Source organism: Microtus pennsylvanicus, chromosome 10 (assembly GCF_037038515.1).
Source record: "Microtus pennsylvanicus isolate mMicPen1 chromosome 10, mMicPen1.hap1, whole genome shotgun sequence".
In the NCBI taxonomy this organism is placed as follows: Eukaryota; Metazoa; Chordata; class Mammalia; order Rodentia; family Cricetidae; genus Microtus; species Microtus pennsylvanicus.
The window spans coordinates 66099335-66121850 of NC_134588.1; the positions used below are offsets into that span (position 1 = coordinate 66099335).

Consider the following 22516-nt stretch of genomic DNA (forward strand, 5'->3'; position numbering starts at 1 on the left):
GGTTCTCCACACCTCAGAGCTAGGTAGTCACGGGCAGAAATTGACTTGAAGCATTGACTTCTGCTTCTTGCCCCCAACTTCACACGCGCGCGCGCGCGCGCGCACACACACACACACACACACACACACACACACACACAAATGGTGGGCATCTGGCCGTTCTATGACTTTTTTGTTGCGTATCTTTAAGGCACTTTTATTGTTATAATATTTAATATTACCCCATCAAGCCCAACCGTGAGCCACATCAGTAAAAAACTGAATTTAATACAGTAGTTAATTTTTTGATTCAAACTGACTATAAAGCCACTGAAATAAAACTTGGTTACCCTGGACTAGCCATGGTTAACTTATGAAAACCTGTAGGATAGATGGCTAAAATTCTGAGGTTTTTCAGAGGGGCCTCACTTTGGTTCTTGATTACTGATACTGCCTTGCTTTTTCCTTCACCTCCCTTCTCCACATCCTGGGTGGCCCGTTCAGCCGACAGCCTCTCCTGCCTCTTCAGCGGACATGGCCCCCATCAGCTCCGGCTCTTCTACTTGGACATCCTCCGGCATCCCCTTCTCATTTGTTTCCATGGCAACTGGGATGGGTCCTTCCTCCAGTGGCAGCCAGGCTACAGTGGCCTCTGTGGTTACCAGCACGCTCTTGGCAGGCCTGGGCTTCGGTGGTGGTGGCATCTCCTCCTTCCCCAGTACCGTGTGGCCCACACGCCTTCCTACTGCAGCCGCAGCCAGCAAGCAGGCCGGGAGGCCAGTCCTTGCCACTACTGAGGCCTTAGCTTCTCCCGGGCCTGATGGCGACTCAGCTCCTACTAAGGACAGCGAGGGTGCGGAGGAAGGGGAGAAGGAGGAGAAAAGCGAGAGTGAGGACGGAGAGCGGGAGCAAGAGGAGGAGGGGGAGAAGGACTCGGAGAGGAAGGAGAAGAGCGAGGCCACCCATACAGCGCAACAGAGGAACCGGACTGCTCCTGCCCCCACGCCTTCTTCCCCTCACAGGACTACGGAGGAGGGGGGACATCAGACTATACCTGGGCGTGCGCAGGACCACGCTGGTCCTGCAACAGACCAGCCAGGCCAGGTTGTCCCAGGCTTGGATCCCAGTGAGGACGCAGCCACCCAAGTGCCCCCAACAGCCACAGAGGAACATGATTCAGGGAGTGACCCCAGGAGGCCCGAAATGCCATCGAAGAAACCTATGTCCCGAGGGGACCGATTTTCCGAGGACAGCAAATTCATCACTGTTAACCCAGGTAGGTGGTGCTGGTCCATATTTGAGGGTCCAGGCTGCTGTGTGAGCAAATTCGACCTATTTCTAGAAGTAGGGGGGCGGGGGGTGAGGGGTGGGGAAGCAGGTAATAATAACTTTGGGATTGTGTGTATCCCTGGCGTGTCTGTGCCTGCAACCGCATCTACTTCTCTCCTCCTGTAAGGAGCATTCTCTTGGCCGGAGTAATTGCTTCCTTGTACTTCCATCTTTCCTTCAGAAGAACTCCACCCTAAACACCCAAGTGAAGAAAGTGGGTGCCGGTTCTGAGACATTTGCCCATTTCTGTTCTAGTCCTGGGTGATGGTGGTGGGGGTAGCCAAAAGAAAAGTAAACCGCTTGCCTTGAAAGCCTGAAGTCTGAGCCCCCACACCCAGGTTGTAAGAGAAGCAAAGCATGGTGACATGCCCTTTCAACCCCTGCACTTGGGGTGCAGAACCAGGAAGATTCCCGGGGCTCAGTGGCCGGGTAGCCTAGCCTATTTTAAGAGTTCTGTGTCAGTGAGAAACGCTATCTTTAAAAGCCAAGATAGACGGCACCCGAGGAATAGGGTCCGAGGTTGTTCTCGAATCTTCACGTTCACATGCAGATGACACGCAGGCATGTACACATGTGTGCACACATTCACACTCATGCCTGTGCACACACAGACATTCTTATTCCTTAGTCATGTATTAAAAACAAACATGTCTGTTTCTGGGTGGCCATCGTTCTGCCAGGCACTAGGCTGGATGTTCTGCCAGGGAAGCCCCTTGCTTGTGTCATGGAATAGATGGAAGGATGACTGACAGCAGCTGGCTAGAGCGCATTCCAGGGAGTTAGGTAGTGGCGACTTGGGAGAGCGAGCTGCTGAGATGGTTTGTTTGTTTGTTTTCTGGCAAGCAAGGAAAGAAACTACCCAACTGAGATGTTTGATTGTCAAAGAGTAATAGAAGAGACAGTCACAATGTTGTGACTGATAATTCTGGGGAGGATGGAGACCCACCTCAGGTGAGGGAAGAGGACATGTCCAGTCTGGGGAGTCCATGGTCCTAGCCCAAGCAACCCTCAGGCTGGCTGTCCTCCAGCATGGCTCTGCAGACTACCCGTTCCTAGCTGGGGAAGCAGGCATGGCCGGTTCGGCCTTCACTTGCTGTGCCACTGAAAGCAATGTTTTCCCTCGTTCACATGCTCAGATCGTGATGAGCCATCACGATGCCGGAGCCGTGGCACGAGGGGCTGTTCCTGTTGCAGGGGCTTCTCTTAATAAGAAACCCCTCGTGTTGCCAGACTGCAAGGCGTTTAGCAACAATGTTTTTTTCATTTAAGCTGTTGTGAAGTTATGAGTGCAAAGAAAAAAAAAAGGCAACTGGTAAATATTTATTTGCTTTTCCGCTCGTAAACATTAAAATTCATCTAAAGCTGAGATCTCGTATGTTAAGATACAACGTAGAATACATTTTCATGTTTTGAATTACTTTCCCCTTGAGGCTGCTGTGAACTAATCTCTTTCTAAGTAGGGGTCTCTCATGGGTGTCGTTCAGCATGGGGCAGTTTGGCAGCGAGGCTACAGTGGCCTTGTATAGATGAGGAGAGTGTGTGGCCATTGATGAGGCTGTCCTTGTGCGTTCCCTCTGAGAGGCTGCGGTGAACAAGTTGAACTTCTTGCATTTAAAGACAGCAAAGAGTATGGAGTCCATTCCCATTGTGTGCCAGGCTCTCGAGTAGGCATTAAAGTGAGGCCAGTGATGGAGACGTTTCTCCTCCCAGGGGGTACATGCTCGTAGGAGAGGTATATTGAGGAGATTCCGGCAAACAAATGTGTTTAAACAGAGACCAGTGTGGGCAATCAGCCACTCACAGACACGTGGGAGAATATTCTAGGCCGCTGGAGTGGCAGGTCTAGAGATCCTAAACTGGGAATGAGCTTGGATGGGATGAGGTCCCTGTGGAGCAGGACCACAGAGAGGGAGGGGTGGTAGTAAGGATTGAGTCCAGACCCTGGGAGACCCAAAGACATGACGTTAGATTTTAATTGAAATGGCAAACCAGGGAGTCGATGCTAACAAGAGAAGCTGCTCGTGTGATTGACTTTTTTTCAAGAACACTTACTTATGTACGGAAATGGATGTAGCCAGGTGGCTTGGGCCGGTGTGTTTCCTCTTTAAGACAAGGGATGGAGTTGAACTGAGTGGACTCAGCCTGTTTCTGAGAACAGGGCCTGCTATGTGTTTGAATTAGGAGCTGATCATAGCTTGGGAAGCTGCAAGGCTGGGCTCCAAGACTGATTCTGGTAAGAGAAAGTGAGAGTTAGACCTCAGACTCCAGGAAAGGCAAGAAAGACGAGCGAACCCTGGGATCCCCAAACCCAGCTTCTGGCCCCTTCCATTCCAGCATCAGAAAAAATTTATAGTTTGGCAGAAATGGCTTTTGGCGTTAACTCAGTTCCAGTTCTGTAGCTCGACGCCCTCATTCAGTTGACCCTCAAGTGAGTTTGTGCCCAGTGACCTTGTCTGCCAAGGGCAGGTCATGAGAAATTCCCCAGTCAGTGCAGAGATAGTGCTGATAGAGCTGTCTTCTTTCTTTCTTTCTTTCTTTCTTTCTTTCTTTCTTTCTTTCTTTCTTTCTTTTTGCAGGGGAGGGAGGAGAGGTTTGGAGACAGGGTCCTGGAACTTACTCTGTAGACCAGGCTGGCTTCCAACACAGGTTCCCTTACCTCTGCCTCCTGAGTGCTGGAATTAAAGGTGTTTGTGCATCACCACTGCCCAGCTAAAATTATTGGAACACTCCAGCGGAGTTCATCCTGTCCGCTGTGCACGGACGATACGTGAATTTGTGGAAGTCACCTGTCCTGTTAGTGCTAAGAAGGGCTGCCAGCAGCCAGATGCCACATCACAGTGGGGGCTTTGAGGAGGAGGCGTGAGTGGGTCTATTTTGCAATCTGAATGAACATTAAAGAGCAGTTCCCCGCTATCTGAAGTTAAAATGACCTGTGGGAGTTTGATAATGTAGCTAAATCGACAGGGTGCTTGTTTATCGTGCAAAAATCCCCAGTTCTAACCCTCGGCACTGCATACAACGCTGTTGTAGCACATACCTGTAGTCCCAGCATTGCATACATCCGCTATGGTAGCACATACCTGTAGTCCCAGCATTGCATACATCCGCTATGGTAGCACATACCTGTAGTCCCAGCATTGCATACATCCGCTATGGTAGCACATACCTGTAGTCCCAGCATTGCATACATCCGCTATGGTAGCACATACCTGTAGTCCCAGCATTGCATACATCCGCTATGGTAGCACATACCTGTAGTCCCAGCATTGCATACATCCGCTATGGTAGCACATACCTGTAGTCCCAGCATTGCATACATCCGCTATGGTAGCACATACCTGTAGTCCCAGCACTGCATACATTGACATGGTAGCACATACCTGTAATCCCAGCACTCAGAGGGCCAGACAAGAAGATCTGAAGTTCAAGGCCAGTCTGGGATACGTGAGACTGTCCAGGAACGCTCCTCTGCCCTGTCATCTCTGTAGTCAGAACAGCAAGGCTCATTTCTCCCTAAAACCACAGCTCATGTTCTGAATTTCTGCGGATTCAAATTTGAAAGTAGTTCTGGGTTGAAATCATGAATTGGCAAACCTTGAGGAGGAAAAAAAACCAAGTAGTAAATAGTGTTCATAGGCCACAGGTCTCAGCTCTCTGGTTCTGCCTTACAGCACACAGCCATGGACAGGATAGCAGTGAGTGGCTGTGACTGTATGCCAGACAATTCCGTTCCTAAAAACGGGGGGGAGGGGCTGATTTGGCTCACACTCTGACCTTCTCCAGCCTCTGGTATAAAATAAAAAAAAATAGTGTATGTCTGTTGTTTAATGAAGGATTTGAATAACCAGAGGAGGAACCAGCAAAGTGTGTAGTGTGTAGTGTCCACGATCTTATGTCGTCTCCATCCGTCCTGCCATGTCCCCCATCTGCCCTTCCAGCTTGGGTTTGGTTTTGTTCTAAGTGAAATAACCATCCTTTATGTGTGAGTGGCGATTGATCTGAGAGACTTTGGGTATATGTTTGTTTGTTCCACAGTTAAGTTTTCTTCCCATGAAGTAAAAATGTCATTGAGTCAATCTTCAGTATCTTTGAAAACTCAGTGCCCACAGTTAGCAGAGTATGTTGTTGCACGTCAGCCAGTATCCCCAAAAGGCTCGCTTAGATTCCTTCCATGATGCTGACATCGCGACCTCGCTGAAATCCTTCTGTGGAAGTAGTGGCTAACTCAAACACAGAATCAGACGAGGCATTTCAATGAGAGGAAAGGGCCAGCTCTCACACATCACAGAGTGTTGAATGCAGTAGCCAGCTCTAGAGTACCTACTGTTTCTCAGTATGGCGGTCTCGGCTCCCACCGTTGCCATTGGAAACTCCCTACGAGTCAGAAATCCTAGTTTTTGTGGAGTACCCCACTTTTTAAATTGTAAAAACAATTTGCTTTGGCATGTTCTAAACTAAATGTGTCCCTGGGCCAGGTAGGAATGCCCCGCATTTATCCACGACTAGAATGGTGGCTGCTGTCCTTGTGCACTGTAGTGGCTGTGGTCTTGGGGTCTAGAGGGGTGTGTGTGTGTGTGTGTGTGTGTGTGTGTGTGTGTGTGTGTGTGTGTTCTTCAAACCTTTTCCTAGCATTCTGTAGCCCCCGGGCCTCCTAAGGATCAGTGCTGCATGGACATCTAGCCTGTGAGTCCTCATTTAGGAATGTAAACTACAAGGTGGAGGCAGATTTGAAGTCAGCCGACATAGTTCCTGGGCAGTGTGTGCCAGTATAAATATCTCAGAGTGCATGCCACCTGCAAGCTCCTCATTCAGGGCAACACTTGTCAGTGTTTGCCTCCTTAGGTGAGTGACACAACATTTTTCAAATCACATCCTGCTTAGACTCTCCTTACTGCCTCTTCACATCTGTCTCAAGCGGAGTGCTGAAGATGATGGTCTGGGTCGGGGTGGCAAATGACAAACTTCAGGAAACATCAGATGTGGCCTGGTGTTAGGTGACCCATGACAGGAACGCTGAAGAGAGACATAGGCGCTTCCTGCCTGGCTGCTCTGCTCTAAGATGAGCCACAGTGGAGGATGCTGAGACCCAGACACGTCACTCCTTTGAAGAAGTGTAGAAAACCTTAAGTTCTAAGGGACCCAATGTTATAAAGCTAGTTACTGAAACAACACCTTGGGTTCGCCTTGCTCCTTCTCCTGAGAGCACTTGCCTGTCACTTATCCTAAGACACTCCCTTGAGGGCTTTGCTGTCATGATTACCACCAAGGTTTGGAAGGGTAAAGGAACATGTCCACGGCCCAAGATGGGCTTTGTTGATCAGAGGTGCATGGAGTCTTCTCCATCATGTTCCAGGGCTCCTGTGGACTCTGGTGCTAGTTCCCGGATTGCAGGAGGAGAAGACATAAACATCATAAAGAGCCTTCATCTGAAGCTGCCCGTTTTCCATTCGAGCAGAAGGTCTCACTCAGGTGTTCTGCCCCTCCCCGCAGGGCCATGGAAACTGTTGGGGTTGTCATGACAGGGAGCGTTCCTAGGATCTATTAGGAAAGGGCCAGGGAATAGCGCACACAGTGCCCCGCAGCGAGCGAATATCTGGCCCACAGTGTCAACATGTCAAAGTTGACAGACCTGGCTTGTGGTGTTCATATCAAGTTTCCCTGAAGGAAGCTTACTTAGGGAGGAGGCAGGAGAGTCACTGATCTAAAGGCAGAAAGTCAGTAACATGGCTCAGGCACTTAACAGAGCCTGCTGTACCTCCAGTTCCATCCCCAGAACACAAGTAGAAGAAAACCAACTTCTACAAGTTGCCCTTTGACCTTCACGCAAGCACACGTACATACACATGCATGCACACATGCACCATAAGTGTAATATTTTCAAAAAATTAGTCTCAGAGCAAGCTCTCCAGACTAAAGAAGTCAGGAATATAGTACTGAATTTTTTGTAGGTTAGGACCTATGAGTGCACTGCATTTAAAATGCATGACAGAAAACACTTTGGAGATGCCACAAGCATTCTTCAATCAAGGCTAGCAAGACTGGCCACTGGTCTGCTTCCTTCTTATAGTCTGTGCGTCTCTGCCGTCTTCCTGAGTGTCGTGGTGAGAACCAGCTCTCTGTAGCAGGATACAGAATGCCAAACACGGTTTAGTTTCCTCTCAGAGAAGTGTTGGATCCTCAAAATTTGCTCTTCCCCATACTCCGTGTGATCTTTGAACTAGGAAAGTGTGCGTAGGTCTTCATGTGAAAAACCAGACCCTAAGAAGGAGGTTGGCGTCAGGAACTGGGGTGGGAGTAGAAGCAGGATGTTTGATATAAGGTTGTATACAGCTTCTGCCTGCACCCAGCTTCAGGACCGCATGGTGGTCCTGGTGGGTATTCCAGTTGTTTCCATGTCTTGGCTATTGTGTAACCAGTGTGGCTATAATGCACACGATGGCTCGAGCGTCCCTGGTCGCAATCTAGTGGGTCAGGACTAGCTCTAATTGTGAGGCTTTGAGTCAGATCGGGAACGATTAAACACCCTCGACATTCCAAGCGCTCCCGGAGCTGACAGTTCATCCTTCTATTGTCGAGGTCTGGTACAGCAGGCCTGTGTGGAGTGGGGAGGGATCTTTGTTCATGAAAACTCTGGGCGTGGGTACAAGTAGAGACAAATGGTACTCTAGTGTAGTTTACACATGCCACTGGGTCACAGAGCCAGGCCCTGTTAAGGCAAAATACATGGGCATGTGCACATGGCGTGTGCTTCAAACGGATGAGCAGCTGGGTCTCTGGAACAGTAATGAAAGTAACCTCAGGGTTACCAGGAAGATAACCTGGAAGATAAAGACAAATCTCATGGGCTTGTAAAAGGCGTTACTGTTTCACAGTATTTTAAATAATAATACATTAGTGAAAGTGTGGAGAAATGGGAAGTGGTTTTAACACTCTTCGACGGAAGATAAATAGACAATTGTTAGGAGAAACAGTAGAGATTGTTGTTTGAAAAATTGGACCTAGAATGACCATAAAACTTGGTAATCCCAGTTCCTAGAAGCAGCTTGAGGAGGCATCTGCACGTGTGGGTTTTAACCCCATTGGTCACAGGACATACAGCTGACCTATAGAAGCACCTGAGGTGTGCATCAATGAAGGAAAAAGGAGGGAAGGAAGGAAATGCAGCATTGCCTAGCCTTGGAAAGGAAACCCAGGTGGTGGGGGTAGGGAGCAGAAGGGAGCCAGAGAAAACCCTGCCCCACACATACCCTGGATAAGCCTTGGATACATTATGCTAAGTGAAATAAGCTGTCACTAATACAGCTCCTATGTGGGTCCTATGGAAGATCCCAGACCTGCCAATTCTATGTGGAACAGAGGCTGGAGAGCAGGATAGAAGGTTGTGACTCACCAAGTACCGTTTCCTCTTTGTAAGATCAAAATGTTGGGGAGACGAGCTTCCCAACAGTGTTGACATGTAGCCCTACTTATATACTTATATATACTTAGAAATGCTTAAGATGGTAAATTTTACATTATGTATGTACACACTCATTCACACACACACACACACACACACACACACACACACACACACACCAGCCGCAGCCACCTTTCTTCACAATGGGTGGTGTTTAATGAGGGTGTCGCTCAGAACAGCTATAGCAAAATCACCCATGACGAGAGCAGGCTGTATGTTGTTGACGGTGCAAACCCCTCTTCCACGTCTCTCCCTGACAAAGGAACCCTTTTCTCCACCTGGACGGTGCCCTCAGGTGGGACCTGGTCCTAGTCGTAAGGGCACCGGAGTTCCTGACCGTGGCAGGAGCTGAGCCCTTCCTCGAGGCAGGAAGCCCTTCAGCTGGGTCCATCTGATGCTCTCCGCCTGCCGCATGTAGAGTACATTGTGCTCGGTTTTTTATTTGCTTCTACTGGGATGCGAGCCAAGCCAGTAAAAGGCAAACAGCATTAATTCAGTGATGACATATGCCACTGAAAACTGTTTTTCTTTTCTTTTTTTGAATTTTTTTTAACAGAACTAAGGCACTGTACTCAATTGCTGCTGGATGCAGGGAAGAAGATGGAGAGGACGGGAGGTCCTTGCACTTCCCCTGCCTCCCTTCTTCAGATGCCCAGAGCCAGTTGGCCAGTTGGCTCTGAAGCAAGTGCATCCACTGAGCCTGAGACTGCATCAGGCGGGATTAGTGGTGCTAGCCGCTAGTGTCCCTGGTCAAAAGCAGCTCTGCGGGCATGCAAGGTGAACACTCACCAGTTCCTGTCCTCGGAACAGCCCACGCCTGCAATCACTCAGGTCCCTTCTGGAAACTCCTCAAAGAGTTTTGAACAAGCAGCCCCAGGATTTTATTTGCATTTGACTAGCGAATTATCCAGACATAATTTAGAGTCAGCTTTACCTAGGTAATCTGTGTAATCCCTGTTACCACCTGCTTTCCTCTGATAGAAGAAGGGCCCGGCTCTGAGGCTGCCAGTCATTTTACCCAAAGCGGCACACAAACCTGTCAGCTTGTAGCCAGCTCCACCCGATCGGAGGCCCAGGAGCTTGCGGTCAGATATACTGCCTCGGTTGAACCGAAAGTGTATCCAAGGGTCTTCGAGGCTTGCTTTCTGCAGTATAAGTTCTTTACCACCAGTCAGCTATGGTCCAGTCAAAATGAAAGGGAATTCTAGAATTTAACAATTACAGATAGGCAGACCAGGCTGCCCTTAAAATCACAGAGCACTGTTGCCTTTGCCTCCCACGTGCTGGAAGGAAAGGCAGGCACTACCATGCCCTGCGGTTATGAGAATCTTGAAGAAATGTCACACTGTCTTAACTCCGTGCTTCCTGGAGAGTGAATCCTCTCTGCGTCCTGACTGTAGTCACACCTAACACGTGCACTAGTTGCTTAGTTAGCAGATTGACACTGCCCATTGTCATGGTTCGAATTTTCAAAACTAAGAAATGAGAAAACTTTTTAAAAATAAGAAAAAGCTGTCATCCAGGATGTTCTAATTGTCCTGTTTTACTGTTATTCATACCTTACTCTGATCTATGAGTTAGACTTCATCATAAACTTTATGTATAGGAAAATCACAGCATAGATAGGCGTGTACTGTATGTGTGTCTTCAGGCAGCCACTGGGGGCCTGAACAGATTGTGATTCCTTGTCTCCAGAGGCACGCAGAAGGTTTGGGGGACCAAGTTAACAGCCTGTGTGGGATGCTGTGTGTTCTTGGTAGCTCCTAGCAACTCATTCTTCCGCTAGAATCACAGATCAAGTCAACACCTGGACAACTGTCTTTCTGGAGTAGAAAGAAAGTGATTGGTCTCCCCTGGAGGCCAGCCTTGAGGCTCCAGTATTTAACCGGTGACTTGTGATAGGCAGACTGTTTGACCCGTGTACTTCTGAAGTGCCGAGTGACCACACACTCAGGAGTCAGATTCAGCAACCATCCAGGGAGTGTTCGTTCCCAGTCCCTTAGGGGCTGGGCTGTTGCTGAGGAAGAGCTCAGTGATGGGACTGTTGCTCATAGTTCACATGGTAGGGAGTGATGGTCCCAGTGATGTTAGGAGGGATGCAGTGATGGGGACAGTCACAACAGCCAATGATAGCCAGGAGAAATACCAAGCAGCATTCTAAACGTTGTGTGTGTTCTTACTCCACAACGCAGGGGCCAGTATTATCACCTCCTTTTACAGAGGGGGAAACTGAGTCATTGAGAACTAAATAAGACTAATTATTAACAGTAGCTCACTTGTCCAGGGTTGCACACAGACGGAGACGGTAGACGGTCTCTACATTTGCCTGGCATTGGAACACTTCTGGGCATTCTACACACGTCTTCTGAATGAGTATCTCTGTGTTAGTCAAGGTTCTCTGAAAACACGGGACTGTCAGGACGAATCTATGTATGTAAAAACTGGATCTAGTAGAGCGGCTTGCAGGTTATGGTCTGAATTATCCCACCGTGGCTGTCTCTTTACGGAGTGTCCGCAAGGCTGAATGACTCAGCTGGTCTTCAGTGTATACTGGGGTCCCGAAGGAGTAGGCTCTAATGCCAGTTAAGAGATGAACTTGCTGGCAAGGGAGAGGACAAACAGGCAAAGAGCAAGCGCTTCTCTCCCCCGTGTCCTTTATATAGGCTGCCACCAGAAGGTGTGTCCCAGATTTAAGGTGGATCTTTCCACCTCAGACAATCCAGATAAAAGGCGGATCGTCCCACTTGAAATGTGGGTCTCAGTCAGGTAGACATGGCTACAGTTCAGCAGGGCTGGCTGGTTGGGCACTCTCCCTATCCTCTCTGGGCAGAAACCCAGGGTTCAGGAGAGGAACAGATTGTGGGGATTTTCACAGGAAATGGCATCCCCTTCCAGGCCGTTGATGGACAAGAGAAGACAGTGCTGTAAAGTTGGCAGCGAGGCTGACTGTCTCGCATCCCATTTTGGAATCTAGTCCAGCCCTGTGTTAGGTGTTTAAAGAAAGCCCTGCCACAGGCAAGGATTGAAATCAAGTGGTGTTGGAATGCAAGTGTCTGCCGACTGAGGTCTCCTGTATGACAGACACTGCCTTAGGGGACAGTGTCACACAGCACCACACAATGCTAGGAAGAAGTGGCTCAGCCCAGCTCTACCAAAGCTGGCTGCGAATTCGAGGACTTACCTGTCAGACATTGAGGAGCCCCTCGTCACCACCCTGTGTGGCCGTGGGCCTCTGTGAAGACTGGGTACAAACCTGGGTCGTCTTGTGAAGGCTGAGGAAGGGGTGGTCAGAAACACCGACATAGACCCACACTCAGTCTCAGGGACAGCTAGTGTGCCACCGATCCTCACAGCCACCGCTACTCCTGTGTCCGCCCTAAAGCCAAGAAAATTCTAGAGTGCTCTTACAGGTTTTAGAATGGCAGCAATACCAGTGACTATTGAGAACTGATCATTGGGGGGACCACAGGCAAGAATCCACAAAAGGCTCTGAACACCCCCAGTTCCTGAGGGCCTCCCAGGGTAAAAGCAGAGCTGAAGGGTCATGTGGCCTCTGCGGCCAGCCGTCCTGACTCTCCTCCCGTTAGCAGGACCTCCGGGTCTTTGAGATGCCCCCACCAGCAACCAGATAATTGTCTGGCTGAACTGACCTCTGTTGGAACCCTGCCAAATTATTCTCATTTGTACCCCTGGCTCCTCCGGGGTCGCTGCTTTGCACTTAAGGCAGTGTGTGGAGCGTGAAGGTGAGAAGGTCTGCCTTGTACTGTGAGGACTCAAGTCTCTGACCTTCACTCAGCCGCGGAGACCCCAGTTGATTGACTTCTACTTTTCCATCCTTGTCCCCCCCCCATACTTACGCTCCCCCAATCACATGGCCTCTGTTCTGCACACACTCGCCTGGCTAACTTCTCTCCACCCTGTAGTTCTTGCTCTGAACCTCACTCCCCTGGGACGGTGTGAGAATTGGCCTGAACCCTTGTACTTCCTTCCCCCGGCACCATGGTAGCGGTGCTATGATCAGCTCTTCAGAGGTTGACCTCCTAACTGGTCCTCCCGGCAAAGGCTGCTTGTGGGTGAGCCTGCATTGCCACCCTGCCCTCTGGAAGTGTGTCTTCAGAGAAGTGGTGGATCCAGAAGGCATTCCGGAACACTGAGAGGCTTCCAGAGGCTTGAATCAGTCAGGGTTGCTGCCTGTCTGTCCTTTCTTCAGTGAGCTGGGAGCACCTGGGCAGCCCCTGCTTCAGGAGCCTAAAACTAAACACGAAGGTAATGCAGCAAAATGCATTGGATCACACAGGAGCACACCTCAAGGCCAGGAGTCTTGCCTCTTTAAATATCTGCTCCCAAGGCCTATTTTCTCTTCTTTGCTTGACCCATCTCCCCTCCCTGGAAACACAGCTTGATTAGCCCTGCATTTAGTTCATGTTGCCAAGGGATACTTCTGGGCTGGCAGTGTCCTGGCCTCTTTTTTTTTTTGCCAAGCAGGTGGGATACTTGCTGTTCCTAAGACAGCTGTTGGGCAGCCCTGGAGTGTTGGGTCTTCCCTCAGAGGTCAGTGTTAATCCTGTCGCTGGCTGCTTCTGTGTGTCTGGGCTTCTCTGGGCTGTATCTCTGTCTCACTGGTATCCCTAGGCCATCCCCGGCATCTGCCCCATAGTTCAGGGGAGACACGGCTGTCCTTCTAAGGCTTCTAAAGATAGTAGATGCTGGAAGAAAGAACTGCTGGGTAAGAACTATTGGGTGTCCAGAGAGAACGAACCCTGGTTGCAGGTGTGCCACATGGTTTAGAGGCAGGAGTGTGTGTGCTGTGATCTGAGGGAAGCTGATTTCTTATCCTCTCTTGTCTTCCTTTCTGAGCCCCGAGTGCTATTTCCAAGTGTACCCGAAGTTCCCTCTGTGTGGAGAGCGTCCTAGGAGTGAAGCTGAAGTCTGTCTTCTACAGAGCTCTCCTAACACATCCCCTTTAATCTCACAAGCAGATCAATCCTACAGGCCACTAAAGAGTACCCCACCTGCAGAAGAGTGTCTTAGGACAGTCATCTGCCCTTCTTGCCCTGCGGTGGCTCAGAGTGGCAAGGGCTCGGCTCTCCCTGGGACAGAGCTCAGCATCATGCCTTGCCTGCTGGCCTGTCACATCTGTCCCCTGACTGGCTGGCTTCTTTCTCTCGCAGCTGAGAAGAACACCTCCGGAATGATAAGCCGCCCCTCCCCGGGGAGGATGGAGTGGATCATCCCCCTGATCGTGGTCTCAGCCTTGACCTTCGTGTGCCTGGTCCTTCTCATCGCTGTGCTTGTGTACTGGAGGTGAGTGAGCAGGGGGCTGCCAGGTATTGAGGTACTGGAGGTGAGTGAGCAGGGGGCAGCCAGGTATTGAGGTACTGGAGGTGAGTGAGCAGGGGGGCAGCCAGGTATTGACCCCTGGGGAGTTAAACATGGGGCCTCTGTCTTCAGAGCACTGAAGCAGTGAGCATTTGCGAGTCTTGTGTCTCTGACCTGGAGACTTTTTTTATTTTGGTCTCGAGTTGATGGCACAGGCCAGCACTGCATCCGAGGTCTAAGCATTTGTGGTAAACTCCACCGGAGAACCCGTGAGATCTCTACTCACAGCCCCGCTCTGCTCCCCGCTGGGTGCAGGTCCCTTTTCTGTTTTGAATTTTAGTTGTCCACACCTACAGAAGGAGCGGGCAGGTTCCACAGGCTTCCGGCCTCTCTCAGACCGTGCCTTCACCTTGCAGTGTTTTCTCAGGACATTAAGTAGCTTTTGTCTTTAAAGTATTTCGTAGCCTTTTGGTGAGAAGGAAGTTGGCTGAGGGCAAGCAGTTCCTAGGTCGTGTGGCATTAGGTGTAGGGGAGGTAAGCTTGTCAGCTTGTGGCCAGCCTTCCGTTGTCACTGCTCTAGAGAGCTCTCACTGTGTCCCCCAAGGAGCCAGCTTGGAGCCTTCTCAGAGTTTCCAGCTAGATTCTCAGCTCCTTCAGCGGAACAAGTCAGCTAAACTAGACTGCGGGCCAGGTGGCCTTCATCACTGGTGAACAGGGTTTAGCAGTGCGCTCCTTAGTTTTTCTCAACTTGACCCAAGCTAGGCGAGTCACCTGGGAAGAAGGAGCCTCAGGTGAGGCGTTGCCTCCGTTAGACTGGCCTGTTGGTGTGTTGGGGGGCATTTTTTTATTGCTAATTGATGTAGATGGGCCTGGACCACCATGCCATCTCTGGGCAGACGGACCTGGCTGTAGAAGAGGAATAGCTGAGAAAAAAGCCAGGGTGGGAAAGGGTGTTCAGCTGTCCTCCCTGGTTCCCACCTTTGCTCAGCTTTAGTTCCCGCCCTCATTTCCCTCCGTGATGCCTCCAGTAGAGATATTCAGTAAACCAAGCAAACCTTCCCACCCACCAAGTTGCTTTTGGTCATGGTGATCTTCACAGCCATCGAAAGCAAACTAGGGCACCAGCGTAATGGTTCATTTTGATCACCCACTTGGTTGTATTAAATGCTTAGGAAAGATCCACCCTGAAAGTGGGCAGTACTACCCAAGGGGCTGGCATCTAGCTTGAACACAGAGAGGGAGAGGAGAAAGCTGGCAGAGTGCTCGAATTCCCTTCTCTACTGATTGGTGGAGAGGAAGTCGCTTTATGGCCCTGCTACCACATCTTCCCTGCAGTGAAAGACCACACTCAAACTGAGAGCCCAAATAATCCTTCCTTCCCAAAGCTGAGTCTGGTCTTGTTGCTCATGGCAACCAGGAAGGGAGCAAAAGAGCCCGTGGCCCCAGGTATAGCTCAGTTCCTCCTCATCTTCTTCTCCTCAGTTCTCTTACGTTTGAGTCACAGCATCTTGTTGAGACAAAGCAACAGTGTCGTCAATCAGTGGCTCAGCCCTTGTGGCCTTCAAGCAGTAGCTAGCTAGCATCAGTGGCTTAACCTTTGTGGACTTATAGCAATATAAAGAATCAGTGGCTCAGCCCTTGTGGCCTTAAAACAGCAGTGAGAATCAGTGGTTCAACCCTTGGGGCCTTAAAGCAAGAGTAAGAATCAGTGGCTCAGCCTTCGTGGCCTTAAAGCAATAGCGAGTATCAGTGGCTTAACCTTTGTGAATTTAAAGGAGTCTCAAGAATCAGTGGTTCAACCCTTATGGCCTTCTGCTGTGGTGGAGACAGGCAAGAAAGCAACCTCTAAGATATTCCTCAGAGAATTCCATGTATGAGCTGGAGAAAACTACCTCTGGGAAGAGGCCAGGTCATGCTGGGACCTAGAGTTGCACATTCTGAATGCTTGGAGGGACCATGAGCATCCTGATTGGGGCAGTCATCTGAGCAGAGACCTAAATGATGGGCTCCATCTTAGCCCAACCAATGCCCTTTCTAGCATAGGTGGCAGCAAGTGGAAAAGCCACCCCCATGTTACAGAAATAACCAGTAAGTGGGTATGACGGTTGCATTGGAGTACTGGAGAATGTCAGAGGCAGGCCAGGGCGGGAAGGGTTGGATCTAGACAGCCTTTTAGCCTTTGGACCTTTTTTCATCCTGGTTTTTTAATACAGGGTTTCTCTGTGTAGCCCTGGCTTTCCTGGAACTCACTCTGTAAACCAGGCTGCACTCAGACTCAGAGATCCCCCTCCTCTGCTTGTGAGTGCTGGGATTAAAGGTGTGCACCGCCACTGCCTTGTGAGTGCTGGGATTAAAGGTGTGCACCACCGCTGCCTTGCCTGGACACTGATGTGAGTGGGGATATCTAGGAAAGAGTGTTGTGGTCTTACTTTAGAATTACTTGCTGCTGGGTTAAGCAGAGACAGTGAGGAAGAACATTCAGTGGCCTGGAAAGGCGTGCCAGGGGCAGTGTGAGTTGAGCATCCATCACCACACTTGTGTTTGGAGGGAAGGCTCAGCAGAAAGTGAGGGCATATGTATTAGCTGTGTGCCCTCAGGTCTGTTCTCAACTGAGCAGGACAGGATACTTTTCTCTGGCTTCCCCAGGTATGTGACGATAACTCCCCACGTGGGAACATGGCACAGTGGTTCTCAACATTCCTAACACAGCCACCCTTTAATACAGTGTCCCGGGTTGCAGTGATTCCCCAACCATAACATTATTTCATTGCTACTTCATAACCGTAATTTTGCTACTGTTTTGACCGTGATGTAAATACCCGTTATGCAGGAAATCTGATATGTGTTCTCCAAAGGGGTCATGGCCTGCAGGCTGAGACCTGCTGGCAAAGCTCTGCAGCTGCCACTCAGCTGACCGTGTTCTCCAGTCCTGCCATGAAGAAGCATAAGGAGGCCGAGGCGGGCGAAGTTCTGAGTTCGAGGCCAGCCTATAGAGTGAGTTCCAGGATAGCCAGGACTACCGAGAAAAACCCCGTCTTGAAAAACCAGGAAAAGGCAGGAGCAGCAGTGTCTGGTGGAGCCGTGTAGGATGGGGCATACCTATAATTCTAGCATTTCGATTTTGAAGACAGAGGCAGGAGGACTGCAACTTCAGGGTCGGCTTGTACTGAGTAGCAATTTTGTGGCAGCCTGGGCTACATAGGAAGGGGGTAGGAGTCCTGGGAAGGAAAACCAAAACAGCTAGACTATCCCAGACTGTATTCTCTCACGGATCATGGAGACTGAGAGGGGCTGGGAGCAGAACAGCAGAACAGGCACAAATAATCCGGTGTCTCCTGAGCACCCGGATTCCAAAAGAGCTCGGTCCATAGGATTGACAGCTCTGGGTCATCTACTGTCCTTGGCTTACTTTCCCTAAAGACTGAAACAACAACTGTTTATGTATCTGAAAAATTCGGTTAGTCCAAATGGAAAATAGATTAACAGTTCATGCCAAAATATTGTTATTTTCCCCCTAGCTTAAAGTGCACAAAAAAAAATGGCTATAAAAGGAAAAAAAAAATCCTAACAGCAGGAAAAATGAAATTGAATTCATGCTAAGATGGGTCCATTGGCAAAGCATGAGAACAGCCTACAGGGGACAAGGGCCCTTTTCCTGCCCAGCTTTTTTCCTGTGGTTAATATGAAAGGAGCAGCACGAGGCGGCTCCCATAGAGAACCGGCAAGCACAACAGAGACTCGTGTCCCCGTGGTGGTGTGGCTTTGAAGCTAGGGTAGCCGTGCATCTCCGCCTCTTCAGGCATGGAGACAGGGTGGCTGAGGTGACTGACAAAGGGACTTGACATAGGCAGAACGGCGAGGCTCACCCAGACCTCCAGAATCACGTCCTCAGGTGGCAAGTTGTGCGCCCGCAGAGTCAGCCCACGGTGACAGCAACCTAACCCCAGGACCAGTATTTTGTAGCCAGGGTTCTCACTTGAGTACCGTCGCCTGGCACTGTTGACCCTGCAACTTAACCATACATAAAAAAGTGTAACAATGAATCCCAGGGTCTCTGGATTCTCTGTTTCCTGTTGTAGAGTTGAAGAGTGTAGTAATGTTCCCTAGGTCCACCTTGAGTGCCAGGCACTGTGCCAAACCCTTGGGCAGTAGCATCTCCTGCAGTTTATGCAGATCAGTGTGGAGGGTGGGAGGTTCTTTCCTTTCTTTGACCTGGGGGGAAAAAGGGGGCTGAAGTTTGTTGACTGGCTGCTGTGAGCCAGGCAAAGCCCAATATCATCAGAGCGCCCTTTGGTTGTAAATTGACAGGCAAATCAAATTCTCATAAGCCCAAGGGGAGGACTATTATTGATTCATTTCACTGAAAGTTCCAGGGGCATCAGGTGTGACCAATTTTGGAAGAATAAGGATGTGGCTAGCCGGTGTGGTTCTTTCTTCATGGGAACCCTCTGACCTATGCTAGATGTCCATCTTTCCATCCCAACAGAAAGGGACTTTGTCATCTCACAGTTCCCGTGAGGCCCCCAAATGGTGTGTCTCATGTCTTACTTTGATCATCTGGCCATCTGCAGAATCTTCTGGTGGCTGAAGGATGGACTGCGCCCATTGTGCTTGGGTTTAGCGCTGGAGTCCAAAATTAGCCTTACCACTATTATCCTCAAAAATATGAGGTGAAAGCTGGCTGGAGGTAGTTTCTCAGGGGACTGCCCAGGCTTAGAAAGGTGGCTGGTTTAGAAGGTTCAGCTAAGTATTCGGTTATTTATGCAATTATGAAGCCATCTCTGTCATTGCATGGGCATGGTCTTTTGTATGCAACTTCCTGCTGTTTATATGCTTATGGAGTTGGTACCATGCATTATCATGCATTGTGGTATGCTTGGTGATTCAGTCACAAAGCCCTGTGGCCCTCAGCATTCATTAGAGTTGGGTGTGTGACATACTGAAGTATGGAGAATGTTCTAGAAGGCTAAGTGTGCATCGGGCTTCAGTGCAGCCCGGGAGGAAAGTCAGGTACAGGAGAAGCTCCCCAGGAAGCTGACAGCTGAACGGCTAGGAGCCAGAGGAGGAAGCTGAAGAGCAATGGGCCTGGAGAGGGAATAACCTCCAGCAAGCAGATGGACTGACTGTCATGGGAGCAGATCGCAGGGACAGCAGAGGCACTGGAGGTACCACCATGCGAAGAATGACCAAAAGACATGGGGTGGGGGGCTGCAGGCGCAGGAGGCAGCACCCGAGAGAGGCAGTAACCGTATAGTGCTGAAGTAGGAGCACAGGTCAAAGCCTGGATTTGAAGCCAGACCCCGTCAAAGCTGTAGCCCCTAGGAACAGTGCGCATGTATTCTTAGCAAAGGTTACTGTCCTTCCCAAAGGATGAAATTTGGTTCTGGGCAGCTGAAAAACTCTTGTATATAAAACTCGTGTTTGTGTGTGTGTGTGTGTGTGTGTGTGTGTGTGTGTGTGTGTGTGTATGATATATATAAAAGCTATTTTGGGCTTGGAAATCAGAGGACTGACCATCCATAGTGGGAGCCTAGGGACATACTAGAGAGAGGTCAATAAGAAGGACCACTTTCAAAGAAGATTCATCGTCCAATGTCAGTCTCCTTACCTGTCGAGTCGTTAAGAAACATGCCCCTGAGTGCACATAGGCAGGCCCTATAGGCTGTGAGAAACGTCTGCCCGTGTAGCAGATGGGGACCTAGTACACACGTGCCATGGTATCTTACCAGATCTGACTTTAAGGAGAAATAGAAACATAATTTGGGGTCCTTGTATCCCTAAAAGTGTTTGGAAGTGAATAAATGAAATCTATAAATGGAAATAAATATCTTTTGCTTCAATAATTAACTGTGCATAGTTTCCAGTAATCTCATCATGGCATAAGATGGTATTTGAAAAAAAGAAGTTAGGAATCTCCTTCTAGAGTTTATTCTTTGGAATGATCTCCTTATGCACAGTAGCCTAGAAATAGCTCAGTCATCAATTTAGAGCTAAGTATGGTATGAATGTAGGTTAACCAACTGAGCAGAACTCCTTTGAGCCAAAATGAAAGGGTGACTATAAAGTTAATAAAATTAGTTCGAGTGGTACTCCTCATGGGCCTAAAGGCAATTCCAGACAAGGGTGTCATGGAGTAGTAACAGAGTAAAGGCAGCCCCTGCACCCACCCCTCACACCCTCTGGAAAGAGCTTCAAAGCCTAGGGGCATCCTTGCCTGCTCAGGGCTGGTTGGATTCTTGGAGTTTTATTAGCAGCTGCAGCAGCTGGTAGCCTACCAAAGAGAGGCATGTGTTCTTGTAACCCACGTGAATTGGTCAGAGTCAGGTCCTCCTCGTTGGTGCCCCAACTTTCTGCAATTTGTGCATGAGAAATGAGAATCAACTTAGCCCCGAGGGACACCTGTATTTATGAAATACCACCATACGTGTTTTTGAGTAATCAGCCATTGACTCTGTCATACCAACATGTGTCTCCAAAAGGGACAACCTCATTACTTCAGATTTGCTCAAACAAACAAACAAAAATAATGGGCACAGACTTCAGAGAGATCTGGGATAGAGTTCCCCTGGGACTACTGAGGAGCCATGGGGGACTGTTGAGGAGCAAACGTGGCTGGTGATGTAGATCTACAAAGGAAAATATACTATGTAATATTGTAGCAGAGGCGTTGCAAATAGGATGCTACAGTTTGCTCTTGGAGCAAAGGAAAACCCCAAATCTGTAGCAGTCCAGAAAGTACAATGAAGGCAGAGAGACATGCATGCAGGGTGGTTGGGACAAAGGACAGGGTGACAGACCAGGACATAGAAAGGAAATCACCCGAGTTAATGCTCGGCTCCTTCAGTGAATGGCACCCAATTGTGCGCATGAGAAACATTACAGATCTCACAATCTGTTTCAGTGGCTCAGAGCTTTTGCAAATGAGTCAGAACAACTTAAAAAAATAAAATCAAGAGTTCTTGAAGATGCCGGAAAAGGAAAATGTGCCATTTTGGCCTTCCTATTCTAGATGGCAACAGCGCAGGCTTTGAATCTATAGCAAGGAAGCTCACTGCGAGAACTATAAGGCAAGCTGCTTGTGTGGCATTAATGCCCTGAAAGTACGTGAACAGCACAGCGGCTGCCACTCAGAAGCGGGACCTTTCAAATGGTACCTTTTCGATTTGCATAATTTGAGGAGGATGCTAGGCGAGCCGCCAGGTGCCTTGGTTCAGCCACTTGTTGAGCATCCGTGCTGTGGTGCAGATTAGCTACCTGGAGCCAGGCATCTGTAAACACCAAGAATTGTGACTGTCTTGAAGGCGGGTTTTGTTTTTAAGTTGCTCTTGTGTTCCTTAATACCTGAATACCGCAGAATTTTTTTTTAAATTGACTTTTCATTTTGTTTTGTTTTATTGTCTCTGGCCAAGTCATGGTATAGACCTTTAGTGTGTGGATCCTGGATTTGAACCCAGCCAACCTGACTTCATAACCCACCATTATATGTGCTACATGTGGGGGCGGTATTCATGCAGAGACCAGAGGAGGCCACCTGATGCTCGTTTTTATGATCAGAGACATGACCACTCTCTGAGCCTACAGCTGGTCGTGTGTCACACAAGCCCTGATGGTCCTCTGTTCCGCCCTAAATTAGCACTGTGGGGTTTAGAGTCAAGGGTATACCTTTATTCATGGGTGCTGGGATAGGAAACAGGCCCAACAAGTGTTCTTGCCCACTGATCCATCTATCTGGACCCCATGGGCCACCATCTTAACTGTTAGATTCTGTTGCCCCAGATCAGGGCATAGCATGCATGATAGGAAGAATTTATGCCTTACGTAACTTGCTTTCAGTTATTCCTTATGTAGCTTGTTTTCATGTCTGCAGGTCATACAGACACTATGGGCATAGGAACCGTTCAGCTACTACTGTGTGAGTTTTGCACAGTAATGACCACGTGGCCTGGAGACTTAGCTAGGAATCACCTTGGGTTCTGAATTTGCCATAATAAATTAGGTGAACGAAGTTTTTGAGAAACAGTTATATTTTCAGGTGTTCTGGGGACTCAGTAATGACGTTCGCATTCAGTTACATCTCTGTGAGTTTGAGAATTTGATGTTGAATAATATCACCTACTTTGGCTTAGTCCCACTGATGAATGCAGTGATTAGTTTAGTATCTTACTGACCGTAATTCTAGCTTAGAAAGGGACTTTGCAGAACCACAAAGCAGCTTTACTTCAGATAGGCTCAGCTAACTTCATGGATTCTGGGATTGTAGGGTGTGAGCTTTGTAAGCGGAAACTGTGGCCTCCGATCCCTAGTAGTACTAAAGTTGGATACTGAGAAGCCTTCTCCAATCTGGTAAATTCACATTCCCTCTTGATCATGTGACTGAGACCATACGACCAAGTCGTTTGTAAACTTTGTGGCAAGTCTGCTCATGTCAGT

At 49.1% G+C, this 22516-nt stretch overlaps 1 protein-coding gene across 2 annotated transcripts in view; it reads left to right on the top strand.

Moving 5' to 3' along the window:
• The window catches only part of Ptprg (protein tyrosine phosphatase receptor type G), a 666884-nt gene that overhangs the window by 583989 nt on the left and 60379 nt on the right, over window positions 1-22516 (top strand). For both annotated transcript variants that reach the window (XM_075988580.1, XM_075988581.1), the window contains exons 12-13: window positions 484-1255; window positions 13939-14071. In XM_075988580.1, coding sequence (XP_075844695.1) covers window positions 484-1255; window positions 13939-14071 — 905 coding nt within the window. The remainder of the gene's footprint in view (window positions 1-483; window positions 1256-13938; window positions 14072-22516) is intronic.